General features: G+C 32.3%; 1 protein-coding gene across 1 annotated transcript in view; it reads left to right on the top strand.

Annotated features, from left to right (window-relative positions):
- akap9 (A kinase (PRKA) anchor protein 9) overlaps positions 1 to 16,463 on the top strand; it is a 134,170-nt gene that overhangs the window by 33,774 nt on the left and 83,933 nt on the right. Inside the window, 6 exon segments of the mRNA XM_051136960.1 lie at positions 924 to 3,971; positions 5,992 to 6,078; positions 8,191 to 8,404; positions 10,441 to 10,645; positions 15,208 to 15,262; positions 15,871 to 16,023. Coding sequence (XP_050992917.1) covers positions 924 to 3,971; positions 5,992 to 6,078; positions 8,191 to 8,404; positions 10,441 to 10,645; positions 15,208 to 15,262; positions 15,871 to 16,023 — 3,762 coding nt within the window.

The following is a 16,463-nucleotide window of genomic DNA, read 5'->3' as shown; positions in this document are numbered from 1 at the left end:
TGCTTAATTATTGCTATAGTATCATCAGAGTAATCGCTATAGTTATTGCTGTAGTATCATTACAGTAATCACTATAGTTACTATTAGAGTATTTGCTATAGTTATTGCTAAAGTATCATTAGAGTAATTGCAATAGTTACTGTTAGAGTAATCGATATAGTTATTGCTATAGTATCAGTAAGTAATCGTTATAATTACTGTTAGAGTTATTGCTATAGTATCAGTAAGTAATCGTTATAATTACTGTTAGAGTTATTGCTATAGTATCAGTAAGTAATCGTTATAATTACTGTTAGAGTTATTGCTATAGTATCAGTAAGTAATCACTATAGTTACTATTAGAGTATTCGCTATAGTTATTCAACAAACAAGTTAATATTGTTCAATAAACAAGTTAATATTGTGCTACATTTTAGAAACAATGTTGTCTGTTTTAGCTCAATTTTGCAAAAAAAGTTCCAAGCAAATAAATTGCAAAATGAATTCATGTTTTTAAACGAATCAGGTGAGTCAATGATTCAGTGACCCATTCATAAAGATTTCAGATATGAATCAGTCATTTGAATAAATCGGTTGAGTGAATAATTCAATGACTCATTAATACAGAGACTTGCTGCTACCTACGTTCACTTTTAGTTTCTATTTAGATTATTTCGTTTTTTAAAAGCAATTTATGTTTCACTGTTATTTATGCCATGTTGAATCAAAATATTACTTTCTAAAGCTACTTTTTTAAAGGTGCATTCAAATCTTTTCTCATTTAACACAACCAGGGGTATGATTTGTGAAATTGATGTGTGATTAATTTGTAATTAATTAGATTAATTTATTTGCACATTGTGCAGTTAATTAGATTAAAAATTGCGTTTGCCTGACAGCCATAAAAAGCTTGTATACTAAAAATGTGCTTTTTCTGTCATCAGGTCCGCACACAAGCGGACGAATCATTCGCACAGAGTTTACGAGAAAAGGACTTATTAAACACTGAACAGCAGCGTCTGATAACACAGCTTCAGGACCAGCTCTTGACTTCCAAACAACAAGTGGAGGAATTCAACAAACATCTAGCTGCGAAAACCCAGGAGCTGGAAAACTGCGAAAAAGAGCTTTCGTCATCCAGACAGAAAGAGCGCATGTCATCCGGAGAAATCCTGCAGCTCATGAAAACTGTCGAGGACCTTCAGCAGCGCTGCCACCAGGGAGGCCAATCCGAGAGCGAGACGATCCAGAGAATCGAGGACAACTGGAACCGCCAGATGGAGCAGCTGCGAGCCGAACTGGACGAAATGTACGGACAGCAGATAGTGCAGATGAAACAGGAACTTCGCATGCAACACGCCACCGAGGTGGAGCGAATTCAAACGCAGCACAGCTCAGAAACTGAGAAGATCGTCCAGCAGCATCAGTCAGAGCTGGAGAGGTTCAAAGGTCAGCTGTTTCAGAGCGCCGGAGGCGTCAACGTGCTAAACGTGAAGGTTATCGAACTCCAGCAGAAGCTGCAGGAGACGCAAGTTCTGCGTGAAAAGGCGGAGCAGGAACTGGCGCAGACGAGGGCAGATAAACTCAATGTGGCACAGCAGGTGGAGCGCTTGCGTGACGAGCTGCAGTCCACCAGAGCGGAAATCCAAAGTCCAGAGAAAATGCAAATGTTACACGATGCCATTAGCGACCTGCAGATGCAGCTCGAAGCGGCGCACAAGGCCAACGGCGACCTAGAAGTCAAGCACGAATCAGAAATCACCAATTATAAGATTAAACTCGACATGCTGGAGCGGGAAAAAGACGCCGTTCTGGACCGCATGGCCGAATCACAGGAAGCGGAGCTGGAACGTCTACGCACGCAGCTCTTGTTCAGCCACGAGGAGGAGCTTTCACGACTTCGAGACGACCTCCAACGGGAAAGCCAGCTCAACGTGGAGAACCTGCGTGACGAGATGGCCGTGAGGCACCGTGAGGCTTTGGACGATTTCGGAGACAAGCTGCGGACGGTGGAGAGCGAGAGATCGGCGTTGGCTTCAGAGAGACTTGCGCTTCTTCAAGAGATCGTAGCGTTGAAAAACGACCTGAATCGGGCGCTGGAAAGCCAGAGAGCTGAGGACCTGGTTGTGCAGCTGAAGGAACTACAGACAGAAGTCGAGCATCTAAGAGCGGAAAGTGGACAAAAAGAGTCGGGAGATGAGCTGACATCGCTGAAAAATGAGCGTGAACACCTTCTGCAGAAAAACCAACAAATGTGTACACAACTGAAAGACCTGCAGGATGAGATCGAAAAGCAGAGGAACACCTTCTCCTTCGCCGAAAAGAACTTTGAGGTGAACTACCAGGAGCTAAAGGACGAGTACACCTGCCTGGTGAACGCTAAACTACAGCTAGAGCAGCGCTTGATCAAAGAAACCATGGAATACGAGACGAAGCTCAGAGAGCTTCAAACGAGACACGAGGAGGTGGATGGAAAGACTCTGATTGAAAAAGACACTTCTGAGCTGATGGAAAAACTTCAGATGGCCGAGAATGAGAAGAAGAGCTTGGCGGAGCAGCTCTTGACAATGCAAACGGACATGAAGAAGCTTGAAGACGAGCTTAAGAAGACACGGGTTGATAAAGGCTCTTCTGAGCTGATGGAAAAGCTGGAGACAGCTGAGAACGAGAAGAAGAGCTTGGCGGAGCAGCTTTCGAAGATGCAAACGGACGTGAAACATCTTGAAGACGAGCTTAAGAAGATGCCGATTGAAAAAGACTCTTCTGAGCTGATGGAAAAACTTCAGATGGCCGAGAATGAGAAGAAGAGCTTGGTGGAGCAGCTCTCGACGATGCAAATGGACATGAAACGTCTTGAAGACGAGCTCAAGAAGACACTAATTGAAAAAGACTCCACGGAGTTGATGGAAAAGCTGGAAGTGGCCGAGAATGAGAATAAAAACTTGGTGGAGCGCCTCTCACAGATGGAAATGGATGCAAAACGACTTGAAGACAAGCTCAAGAAGATGCCGATTAACGAAGACTCATCTGAACTGACAGAAAAACTTGAGATGGCCGAGAATGAGAATAAAAACTTGACAGAGCAGCTCTCGACGATGCAAACGGACATGAAACGTCTTGAAGACGAGCTCAAGAAGACACTGACTGAAAAAGACTCTTCTGAACTGATGGAAAAGCTTGAGATGGAAAAGAACGAGAAGAAGTGCTTGGTGGAGCGGCTCTCGCAGATGGAAATGGATGCAAAACGACTTGAAGACAAGCTCAAGAAGATGCCGATTGAAAAAGACTCTTCTGAGCTAATGGAAAAGCTTGAGACTGCTGAGAACGAGAAGACGTGCTTGGCAGAGCAGCTCTCGGTGATGCAAACGGACATGAAACGTCTTGAAGACGAGCTCAAGAAGACACTAACTGAAAAAGACTCTACGGAGTTGATGGAAAAGCTGGAAGTGGCCGAGAATGAGAATAGAAACTTGGTGGAGCGCCTCTCACAGATGGAAACTGACGCAAAACAGCTTAAAGCTGAGCTCAAGAAGACTCCAATCAAAAAAGACACTTATGAACTGATGGAAAAGCTGGAGACGGCTGAGAACGAGAAGAAGAACTTAGCGGAGCGGCTCTCGCTGATGAACACAGAGCTCGAGATGCTGAAGGGAGGAAGAAGCGAAGATCTGGGCTCTCGACGGCATGCGCTCGACTGCAGCGTCGCTGGTGGGCTGTGCTCCGTGGAAACGCATCACGCTCACATCAGATCTTTGCGGGAGGAACTGGATGTGCTTCGCTCGTCTCTGGAAGAGAAGGAGCGCCTCGAAGCCACGCGGCTGCGGTGCGACGACCCCTCCTCTCCGACAGCAGCGCAGCAGCCGCAGCCGCAGGAGGGGAGGAGGAGAGAGACGCCTGCGAGTACTCCAGCGCACCGGCTCGCTTTACACACACACGCAGGAGCAGCAGCGCATGAGGATCAGCTTTCAGCGTCTGGACGACTCCCGGAGCAGGTAAGAGCTGCTGCTAATGTGTGTTTGTTTACCACAAACTCGTGATGCAACAGTTGGTTTGCATTTATCTGCATTGCACTGTAGAATGCACCAGCTGTGCTTGATTTGATGTAGATGCATTAGAAAGCTTTTTCCAGGAGATTTATCCGTGCAGCACTGCAGGTGAAAACTGTGGGAGGGATTGATGTGTGTTTGGGGGCCGTTAACCTGAGCCAGAAGGAACGAGAGATGATTTCGAATCGGCCAGAGCGCAGGGCGACGGAGGGGCGAGAGAGATGTGTTATCGAAGAGAGAGAGAGACAGATGAGCTTTATTCTCCCGTGTGTAACACTCTTTGATCTCAGCAGCCCTGATGGAAAATGAGTGAATGTAGACAGCTATGAAAGCCCATCATTTACACTTTAACTTGTTAACCATCAACTTGTTAAACCCCAAAAATAATGATTTTTTTTACTGTATTATTTTATTATCATTCTTTTTTGTGTGTAAAGAAAATCATGTCTATTTCCATAACAAATTTGATGTCCATAAATGTCTGTCAATTTTTGTTGCATTTATATATATATATATATATATATATATATATATATATATATATATATTTTTTTTTTTGTTATAATATTATTATTATATATATTTTTTGTTTTTATATTATATTATATATATTTTTTGTTTCGCATCCACCTAATTCTCATTTTATTTATTTATTTTTAATTAAATTAAATCAGGAATTATAAAAACTTAAAAAAATATTATTACAAATAGTAAAAATATAAATAAAAGTATAAATACAGAAGGGAAAAAAAAAAAAAAAATAAATATATATATATATATATATATATATATATATATATATATATATATATTGAAGACATTTGTAATTTTGATTTTGGAGTTTGAAATGGACGTTATTTGCAATTTCATGGCAGTATTTCCATAGCACATTTGATGTCCATAAAGATTATTTATTTTATTTTTATTTTTTCATTTTTATATTATAATATATTTTTTTAAAAATTCTCATACCCTAATTCTTATTTTATTTATTTATTTTTTAAATTAAATTAAATTAAATTAAATCAAATCAGGAATTATAAAAACTTTAAAAATTATTATTATAAATAGTGAAAATATAAATAAAGTATAAATAAAGAAGGCAAATAAATATAAATAAACTATAAATATTTATAAAATATAAATATATATTTTTTGAAAACATTTGTTTTCATGAGTTTGAAATATGACACGGACATGTTCTTTGCCATTTTTTTTTTTTTTAATTCTCCTCCCCCTAATTCTCATTTTATTTTATTTTATTTTATTTTATTTTATTTTATTTTATTTTAAAATATATTATATTATTTTTATTAAATGAATGGCGGTACAGAAATTACCGTGATGTAGAAATAATTTACAATGTAGATAATTGAATTCTAATCTGATTACTTTCACATTACTGTCATGAGAGTGAAAGTGTTTGATTGTTTTGTATTTCAGTAATGATAATGGGAAAATTGAATTATCATGAAGTAATGTCACATAGCAACAAATATTAATGTTCCTAAAAATAGGTTTACTTGCTTTTATAAAGAAAAAAATATACATTAAAATTATATACAAAAATTATATTATAATAAATACTAAAAATATAAATAAAAGTATAAATAAAGATATATAAGTAAAATATAAATATTTATATGAAACAAAAAATAATTTTTTAAAAACATTTTAATTTTGATTTTTGAGTTTGAAATATGACGAACATGTTATTTAGTGCAGTTTTCTTGCACTTATTGCAACTGAGTTATTTAGATTATCTAAATAACTGATTTTGTAAATTGACATCATTTCCACCGGTGTTCGTCAGTGCAGGTGAAGTTTCTGAACACTGAATAGCTGTCGATATGTAAATGTAGCACAGGTTTCTAAAAGGGTGGTTTTGTGCGGGTTTGATGTGCTCCGTCGTCTCCTGCAGCATCGCTCTGTGTCCGTGAGTTCAGCTGCTGTTTATGATCCACAGGTGGAGACGGGAGACGCTCAGGCCGATGGAGACGCTGACAGAGCCTCGCTCATGATGCAGCCGCAGGAAATGGACGGCGCTGAGCATGTGAGTATCCGTCTGTATATTAAACTCTTGCTGCAGCTCATTAAAATAGGTGTAGGATTACTTGGAAACATTTTCACTTAGAAATCGCTAGTGAAGTTCACAAGCAATTACAAAGAAATGTCATTTTTTACAGTATGAAAATGTGTGTAATGTGCTGGAGTGTGCGCACGTCTGCTGCGCTTTAAGTGCTATTAGGTGAATTTGATTTTTAGTATTAGTGTCGCTGTGACATTTATCACAAACCTGCTATTAAACCATTGGCGTGTTTCCTGTACAGCAGATTTTTCTCTGTAATTGCTTCTCGATCTCCATCTTCCTGTGATGGTCATTAAAATGCTCGGGTTCTGCCTGTTAACACATCAATCAGGACGGAGCCGGACCCTCTCTGCTCTTTGTGTCTCATATAAAAGAGCCTCACAGTCTTGTGATGTGCTCGAGTGTGTGTGTGTGTGTGTGTGTGTCTCATATGAATGCTTTTGTGAGATGCTTCTTTCAGATAAACACTCACAAGATGTCCAGCCTGAAACCTGTTTTAGTTATTTTAGTATCATTGAGATACGACTGTGGTTTACATGATATTTTTATTAGTATTTTGAATCATTTGTTTTATATTTTCAGTTTTCATTTTAGTTTTAGTTTTTTTTAATTTTTGACCATTTTTTCATTATTATTGTATTTTGCAAAAATATCAGTTTACATTTTTTTTTATTTTACTTACTGTTTTTAAATTTTTTATTTCACTTATTGTTATATCAAGTAAAAATGTGTTTTTATGGTTTTAGTTTGTTTAGCATAATAAACTAAATAAACTTAAAATAATAAATAATAATAATAAATGAATAATAAATAAACCCTTTTTTGCTTTTAGTTTACATTTACATTTAGACATTTAGCAGACACTTTTATCCAAAGCGACTTACAAAAGAGGACAATGGAATTATTATTATTATTATTATTATTATTATTATTATTATTATTATTATTATTATTATTATTAACTAAATAAATACATTTTAAGGTTTTAATTTAATATAATAAACTAAATAAATACATTTTTATGGTTTTAGGTTAGTCCAATAAACTAAATAAATACATTTTAAGGGTTTAGTTTAATATAATAAACTAAATAAATACATTTTTATGGTTTTAATTTAAAATAATAAACAAAATAAATAAATAAATATTAAGGTTTTAGTTTAATATAATAAACTCAATAAATAAATTTTAAGGTTTTAGTTTAGTATAATAAACTAAATAAATTTTAAGGTTTTAGTTTAATATAATAAACTAAAATACATTTTAAGGGTTTAGTTTAATATAATAAACTAAATAAATTTTAAAGTTTTAGTTTAGTATAATAAACAAAATAAATACATTTTTTTGGTTTTAGGTTAATATAATAAACTAAATAAATATTAAGGTTTTAGTTTAATATAATAAACTAAATAAATACATTTTAAGGTTTTAGTTTAGTCTAATAAACAAAATATATTTTATTATAATTAACTAAATAAATTTTGATATTTTTAGTTGAGTATATTTCAGGTCAATCCGACTAAATAAATCAAAGTTTTGGAATCAAAACAGAGTGTTTACAGTCTTTAGGACGTCAAAATATTTTTTTTTTTTTTTTTTTTTTTTCAAATGAAAAATAATTTTGTTTTAAATAAAAATGTTTCAGGCTACTTAAGGAACATTTAAAATTCATTGAAATAATATCACATGGACACAAATCTTAATGGTACTAAACCACGCTTTCTCTTTCCATTAATTGTTATTAAACTAATGGAAGTACAAATATTACCATAATGTAAAACTAATTTACAGTGTAATTAATCTAATTATTTTATCACATTACTGTCATGAGAGAGAGAGAGAGAGAGGATGTTTAATTACCATATAATAATGTCTCAGCAACACATTTATTTATTTATTTATTTATTTATTTATGTATTCATTTTATTTATTTATTTATTTATTTTATAACTGATCTTTTATTGTGAGTCTTCTGCATTAATTTTGGTCATGTTTTTGTGGGATTCACCCACTTGTGTTTGTCTCTGATGTATTTTAGCCTTTAAACACAGTTGTATCACTGCTGTCTGTCTGCAGGATGAGTGTCGTCTGCAGTTGGAGGCTCAGCGCATCAGTCTGTCTCAGATTCACGCCGCTCAGCTGGAGCTGCTCCGAGAGAGTCTGTTTGCGCAGACGCAGGCGCAGCTGCTCAGTCGGGAGCAGGAGCTGCAGGACGCGCACGAGCAGGAGCTGCGGCGCTTGCGGGAGGAGATGAGGAGCGAGCAGCAGGGGCTCAACGGTCATCCCGCGGGTCAGTGGGACGCCACATCAAACCAGTCCTGAGCTTTCAGATGTATTATTAAGAGATCAGTCAACATGAAAGAGAGAAACACTGTCAAACGACTCTGTTTGACTGTCACTTACTTACCACTGTGAAACTCCATGGAAGCCCGTTTACACCACTGAATAAAAAAAAAAAAAGGAAATTGCAACTTTTTATCTCATAATTCTGACTTTTTTTCTCAGAATTATGCGATATAAACTCACAATCGCAAGTTATAAATTCAGAATTCAGACTTTTTCTCAGAATTGCAAGGTAATTATTATTTATAACATGCAGTTGCGAGTTAAGTCAGAATTGTGAGATATAAACAGCCTTTTCCTCAAAAGTGGAATTTATAACTCAGTTGCGAGTTCATATCACACAATTCTGAGAAAAAACGTCAGAATTTTGACTTTATATCTTGTAATTCTGACTTTATAACTCTCAATTGCAAGTTTATATCTTACAATTCCAAAAAAAGTCAGGATTGCGAGTTTGTATCATGCTATTCTGAGGAAAAAAGGCAGAATTGTGAGATAAAAAGTCGAAATTACCTTTTTTTATATTTTATTTTTTTTTTATTCAGTGGCTGAAACGGGCTTCCATAAAACTCTGATAATACTCTTACCCAAATTTTTTTTATGCAATTAAAATTACAAAATACATTTTAAAGTTTAGTTTAGTATAATAAACAAAATACATGTAAAAGTTTTAGTTTAGAATGATAAACTAAATAAATACACTTTTATTATTTATTATTTTTATTATTAAAATTGTATTATTTAATATTTAATTCAATTTAATTAATTAATTTATTTATTTTTATTCAGTGGTGGAAACGGACTTCCATAAAACTTTTACCCAAAATGTTGGTATTTTTTGTAATAATTAATAATTAACTCCTTTTTTTTAAATAAAATGTTTTCTTTTTTTATTTTATTTAAAGAAATAATTTATTTTAATTTAACATTTCTATGATTTTATTAATTATCATTATTATTTTTGTAACAACCCATGTACTCCAATTTGGGAAACTCTTTTTAAATATTTTTTTTTCTATTTTACTCAAAATACCATCTGCATCTTAGTACATCTTAGTAACATTATATATCATATTTAGCAATTATTTTTGTTGAAATATCAACAAGCTTTCTTTTTATATTTAATATATAATGTATATTTATTATATTTAAATATAATAAATACATCTGTTAATGTTTTCTCCTGTGTAATCCAATGAATTAAATACTTCAGAAATTAATTCTAATTTCTTTTAATTTTTATATTGTATTTTGCTTCAAATAAAATATATATTAGTTTTTAATTATTATTTTTTTAATTATTATTTAATAGTAAACATTGTTTTTTTGTTGGATAATCTAGTAAATTACTTCAGAAATGAATAGTAATTTCTAATGTTCTCTTTTTGTTTGGATCTCGATTGTCTCAAATTAAAAAACATTTGTTTTTAAATGTATTTTAACTGCATATTTTTTTTTTTATTTAAGTCATTTTTTTTAATCAACTCACAAATCCCATTTTCTTATAAATCTTACATTTATTTTGCTTATTTTAGATTAAAAAACGTTTGTTTTTAAAGTATTTATTTTAATTGAACATTATGATTTAATTTTTTTTTTTTTTTTTATCAACTCACAAACCCATTTTCAGGAAACCCTGTTATAAATAATTATAAATACGTCTACTTTCTCTTTTTATTTTGGATCTTAATCACTTCAAATCAGATGATTCATATCAATTGATTCAATGTGAATCGGTGTAATATCAGATACAAATAGAAGAATCTCTCTTGCTAGAATATGCTGTAATACAGCAGAATAAACAGATTTTCACCATGCGTCTGACGAACAGAGCTCGAGTTGTTTCTCTGTTGGACCTCAGTGGTGTTTTTCTCTCTTCTGTTGAACGTCCTGTGATGTTTTATGTAGATCCTCGAGTTTTACCAGCCTTATTGTGAACCCCTGTAAACCGCGACCGCGCTTCTGTTTCTTCTGTTCCCGCAGAGCTGAAGGAGTCGTCCGTCCAGCAGCTGAAGGCAGAGTTTCAGGAGTGTTCGGCCCGGCTGGAGGAGAGACACCGTCAGGAGATCGAGCGGCTGAAGAGCTACTACCAGCAGCAGATGGAGGAGACGCAGGAGAGATTCACGGCCGAGATCCTCCTGCTGCAGCAGAGACTCCAGGAGCTCACAGGAGCCCGCGAGCTCTTCAGGTGACACGGCTTCATCCGCAGTGTGTCTAACGTCATGTCTAACATCATGCGACACAGCAACACGTGGTTCTGCTCCACTGGTTTTTGTCCAAACTAGCTACAGTGCTGTTGAAATAATTATCATTTTTGAAAGAAGTCTCTTCTGCTCAGCAAGGCTGCTTTTATTTGTTCAAAAACAGAGTAAAAATTTGGAAATATTTTTAAAATTTAAAATAACTGTTTTCTTTGTGAATATATAGAAAAATGTCATTTATTCCTGTACTCAAAGCTGCATTTTCAGCATCATTACTCCAGTCTTCAGTGTCACATGATCCTTCATTCTAAAGGTTTTCAGTTCATTACATAAATTATAGAACAAAACTGAAGTCATTTATTAATTCACTCATTGTTGGTCATATTTGATAAATATTCATCAGTGGCTGGTTTTATACAACTGTATGATTCTTAACTAGTTAATGGAAAATTAAAATAAACAAATGGAGCTGGACAATTAATAAACATAAAATAGAAATAGTGATAATCCAAAAATAATCTGCAAAAAAAAAAAAATTCTGCAAAAATAATAAAAGTTAAAAGTTTGCAGGTTTGAATGGTGGAAGGTTTTAAATGTTAACTAAAATGAAATAAAATAAAATATAAAAACTATAAAATAAATAAATAACAAAACACAAAAGCACAACAGAATTACTAAAACTTTAACTAAAATTTGTAAAACTGAAAATATAAAATATTAAATAATAAAAAAAATATGCAAAAATATCAGCAATACTCAATTAACACTGCTTCAGGATTCCTACTCTTTTTAAGCAATGAATTTCCGACATTTCTATGAACAGAAGTTTCATAATTTCATCAATAGTCCGACCAAAAATTAAACTTGATTTGAATGTTTGAAAGCACTTTATATGCAAATTATTTCAAAATAAAGCAATCAAAACACTTACTAAAAAAGAAAGCAAACAGAAATTAAAGGAACTATTAATAAAAAAAAAAAGCAAAGTTATTTTATTTTAGCTAAGGAAACATTTCTAATTTTTATTTAGTTAAACTTAAAAGTTAAATAACTAAAACTAAAACTGAAATAAAAATGTAAAAAAATCAGACAAGACAAAAAAAACAAACTGACTAAAACTTTAACAAAACTTATATATATATATATATATATATATATATATATATATTGTATAATGATTAAATAGTAGTATTTCAGTGATATTAAAATTACCCTAGAAAGCAAACAGAAATGAAATGAACTATTAATAAAAAAAACTGTTATTTTAATTTCCAGGATTCATTCACTTAAAGCACCTTAATTTCAAATTAAAACAAACAAAACACTGACTAAAAAATGAAAGCAAACAGAATTTTAAATGAAATATTAATTTAAAAAAAAAAGTTATTTTATTTCAGCTAGTTGCCAAAGAAAAAATTCAAATTTTCATTTAGTTGAACTTAAAACACCTAAACAGCTAAAACTAAAACTAAAATAAAAATTAATAAACAACTATATGGACATTAAAAACTAATCAAATTGACAAAATCACACAACAGAATTATTGAAAATTAAAATGAAAACTGAAAATATAATATAATATATAATCAAAATAATAATAAAAACTATAATAGTATTTCAGTGATATTAAAATTACACTAGAAAGTAAACAGAAATGAAATTAACTATTAATTAAAAAAAACTGTTATTTTAATTCCCAAATTTTCATTTAGCTGAACTTGAAGCACCTTAATAACTTTTTTTATTAATTTATTATTTTATTTATTTTTTTAAATCAGACATTAAAAAAACGCAAAAAAACAACAAAATGACTAAAACTTTAAATGGAATTTATGTGAAACACAAAATATAAAAACATTAAATAATTTAAAAAATATGCAAAAATATCACTGATACTAAATTAACACTGCTTTATGGTTTCTACTCTTTTAAGGCAAAGAATTACCAACATTTCTATGGGCAGAAATTTCAGCATTTCACTAGTAGTCCCACCGAAACATAAACTTGATTTTAATATTTGAAAGCACTTTATATGCAAATAATTTCAAAATAAAGCTATCAAAACACCTACTAAAAATGAAAGCAAACAGAAATTAAATTAAATATTAATTAAAAAAACAAATGTTATTTTATTTCAGCTAGTTGCCAAGGAAAAATTTCTAATTTTCATTTAGTTGAACTTAAAGCACCTAAATAACTTTAACTAAAATAAAAATTAATAAACACTACATAGACTTAAATAAATAAGTAAAATTGACAAATCACATAACAGAATTTCTGAATTAAAACATTTGTTTTTAAAGTATTTATTTTAATTAAACATTGGTATGATTTGAACAATCATTCGTTTTCTTATCAACTCACAAACACAATTTTAGGAAACCTCTATCTATATCTTTATTTTCTCTTTTTATTTGGATCACTTGAAAATTTAACTAAAATTAAAATGAAAATAATAATAAAAACTATACTAGTATCTCGGCATGAAAATGCAAATGTTTTATAAATATTAACTTTAAAATCTCAGAGGTCTTCAGCTGCCAGTGTTTGTGACCTTCAGCTCATCTTTTGCGATCCGTCTTCCTTTATTAAAGCTGTTATTGTTGCTGTAATTAAAGTGTGCGTTTGTCTCGTCGCTCTGCTGAGCGTTTTTAATGAAGCTTCGTAACTTTCATTTGCTGTCAGTCTGACATTTACACACTGAGGCTGAAAACACAAGGCCTCTCGGGTCATAATTCAGTCCTGTGTGTGTTTGTGTGTGTGAATGATGGTCTGTTCTCTTTAAATATTAACCAGCTTTAGAGCTTCAGATCACAGATCTCAGGCTTTTCTCATCGGCCTGTAAAACAAACGTGAGCGCCCGTCTCTGTGTTTCTAAAGCGCTTTCATTCACGATAGATGCGTTTAAAGCCCAGAGCTCATGTCGATCTCTCACACATCTGAGATGAGAGTGCTTCGATGAGACAAATCCAGGCGAATTTTCTTTGATAAAGGACTAACGGCTGCAGCGTTTGACGGTTTGAGGTTGGAGCTGTGCTGCCCCCGAATGGACACTCATCGTCACATCTCAGGAAATACACCTCATTCATGCGAATAATCCCTTTCTCTTTGTTTCTGTGTAGTTTTGTCTTCATTTAGCTTCTGTACTTCTTTAGTGTAGGCTTGTAACCTCAAGGCCCCTCATTATCAAAGACTATATTCAAAGGGATTTCATGTTTATTTCGTCTTTAGGATTTCCACTCTTTATAACCAATGAATTTACATCACTTTACAACACTTTTCCAGTTGTTCATGAAAAATAGGGAATTAAAAAAAATATTTCTACCCAAACGTTTTTCCCTTTTTAGTTATAAATTAATATTTTAATTGTTCTTCAAGATTTCCAAAAAAAAAAAAAAAAAATATATATATATATATATATATATATATATATATATATAATTATTTATTATGTTTAATTTAAAAAAATAAAATGTAAATAAAAAAAATAAATATTTCATTTAAAAATGTAATTAGAAAATGTAAATTAAAAAATCATTTTTATTTATTTATTTTCAATCAGTTTTTTTGTCATCTTGAGGTTTCCTGTTTGAGAACTACTGTCTAAATGATTAAATGTCTAACATGCAATAAATACGTCTCTCAAAACCTATGGAGGGCAAAATAAGAAGTAATACTTATATAAAAAAAATGAAGCCTGTTTTAGGATGATGAAAGGTTTAGTTCATTCAATAATAATAATTCTTATATTATTTATTTACCCTAATGTTTCAAACCTTTTCCAGGGGAACAAAAAAAATGTTTTGAAAAATGTCTTTAAAAAACTTAAAAACAAAAATTCTAAAAAAAGCTCAGCTGTGGGTTCTTCAAAGATTTGTTGCATTATTTTCATGACAATCAATCACTTTTGAAATTCACATCATTCATGCAGAAGTAGTTTTCTTTATGCAAAATATATCATTTTTATATAATTTGTAATATAATTAATATAATATCATTTTTTTATATTTTTGTCATGAGGTATTGGTTTGGTATATCATTTTTTTAAATTTACTTTTATATAATATTGTGTATGATGTTTAACTTAATGTAATATTTTAATATGTAATGTAATATTTTTATTTTGGAATTATTTCTATAATTAATTTTTTATTTAGTTTATTTAATTAAATTATTTTTAATTTAATTAATTGATTAATTTAATTTTGTTTAATTTATATAATTTAATTTTTTTATTTAATTGAGTAATTAAATTTTTGTGTAATTAATTTAATTTATTTATTTTTTATTTATTTATTTAATTGATTAATTTAATTTTTGTTGAATTGAATTGAATTATTTTTTATTTAATTAATCGGGTTATTTAATTTTTGTTTAATTTATTTAATTAATTATTTTTTATTTAATTAATTTGTTAATTTCTTTTTTGTGTAATTTAATTCATTTTTCACTCGTCAAACCTTGTGTTGTGGTGTATGAGCTCAGTGTTTCTGCGTTGGTGACGTGTGACGTTGACTCTCTTGCTCTCTGTTTCTTTGTGTTTTCCCAGCGTGCCGAGCGTCTGTGCGCCGCTGACGGGAGACGAGCGCCGTGAACATCTTCAGGTCAGTCTCACCTCTCAGTGTTTCTCTCAGATCTTCTGATTTTCCTTGTATCTTTCGTAGCTCTACTGTGTGTTAAACTGTAGTAAGCGGCCTGCGGCTGAGAGCTGCCCTACATCTCACATGAGTGACGTTACACAACACAAACCCTGATCACGCTTGAGTGAACGTCTCCATCTCTGTACGCTTCATTCACATACATGTTTCTTGAAAGCACAGTCTAGTAGCAGAAACGCATGTACTTGTTAAATATACTATTCTTGTTAAAGCATCAATTCTGAATCGAGGAAACAGTGATGAAAGGAGACAAACAGAGGGATGTTTGAATATATACAGAAACAAGAGAGAAACAAAACCAATGTGCAACAAAAGAGCTTCTGAATCTCTGAGTCTGGATCTTATTTTACCAATTGAATGAGATTCAGAGAGAAAACGAGGATTGATTTCAGCCACACTGAGAGCAGAGAGACGGCCTTCAGTGTGTGAGACGCACGTGTGTGTCCGTCCACGAGAAAGAGCTCTTTTCACACACACACACGCTCGACGACGACTCCTTCCTCTGCTCTTCCTCTCTGTGTCTGTCTCATCTCTCTCTGCTGTTTCTGTCTCAGGATGAGGATGAGGATGAGGAGCGTCGCTCTGTAGATGTGGCAGTGGGTCTGTCTCGTGAGGACCTGGAGAGACTCAGAAACGTGGCGGCGCGACGGGCTTCATCTCCGGAGGAGGAACCCGATCTCAGACGCCTGGAGGAGGAGATCGCTAAGGTGCTTTAAAAGACTGTCATATGGCTTTATATTACATGTTTGCTTTAATGTGTGAAGTTTGTATGATATATAGATAGGACAGTATTTGGCCGAGATACAACTATTTGAAAATCTGGAATATGATGGTGCCAAAAAATCTAAATATTGAGGAAATCACCTTTAAAGTTGTCCAAATGAAGTTCTTAGCAATGCATATTACTAATCAAAAATTAAGTTTTCATATATTTACAGCAGGAAATTTACAAAATATCTTCATGGAACATGATTTTTACTTAATATCCTAATGATTTTTTCGCATAAAAGAAAAATCATCATTTTAACCCATGCAATGTATTGTTGACTATTGCTACAAATATACCTGTGATACTTAAAACATTGTCATCTAATGAGGCACTGAAATCATTTTTAAATTATTATGTTTTATTCTTAACCAAAAGTTT

Source organism: Labeo rohita, chromosome 19 (genome assembly GCF_022985175.1).
Source record: "Labeo rohita strain BAU-BD-2019 chromosome 19, IGBB_LRoh.1.0, whole genome shotgun sequence".
NCBI classification, from domain to species: domain Eukaryota; kingdom Metazoa; phylum Chordata; class Actinopteri; order Cypriniformes; family Cyprinidae; genus Labeo; species Labeo rohita.
This window is presented reverse-complemented; position numbering and strand designations above follow the sequence as displayed.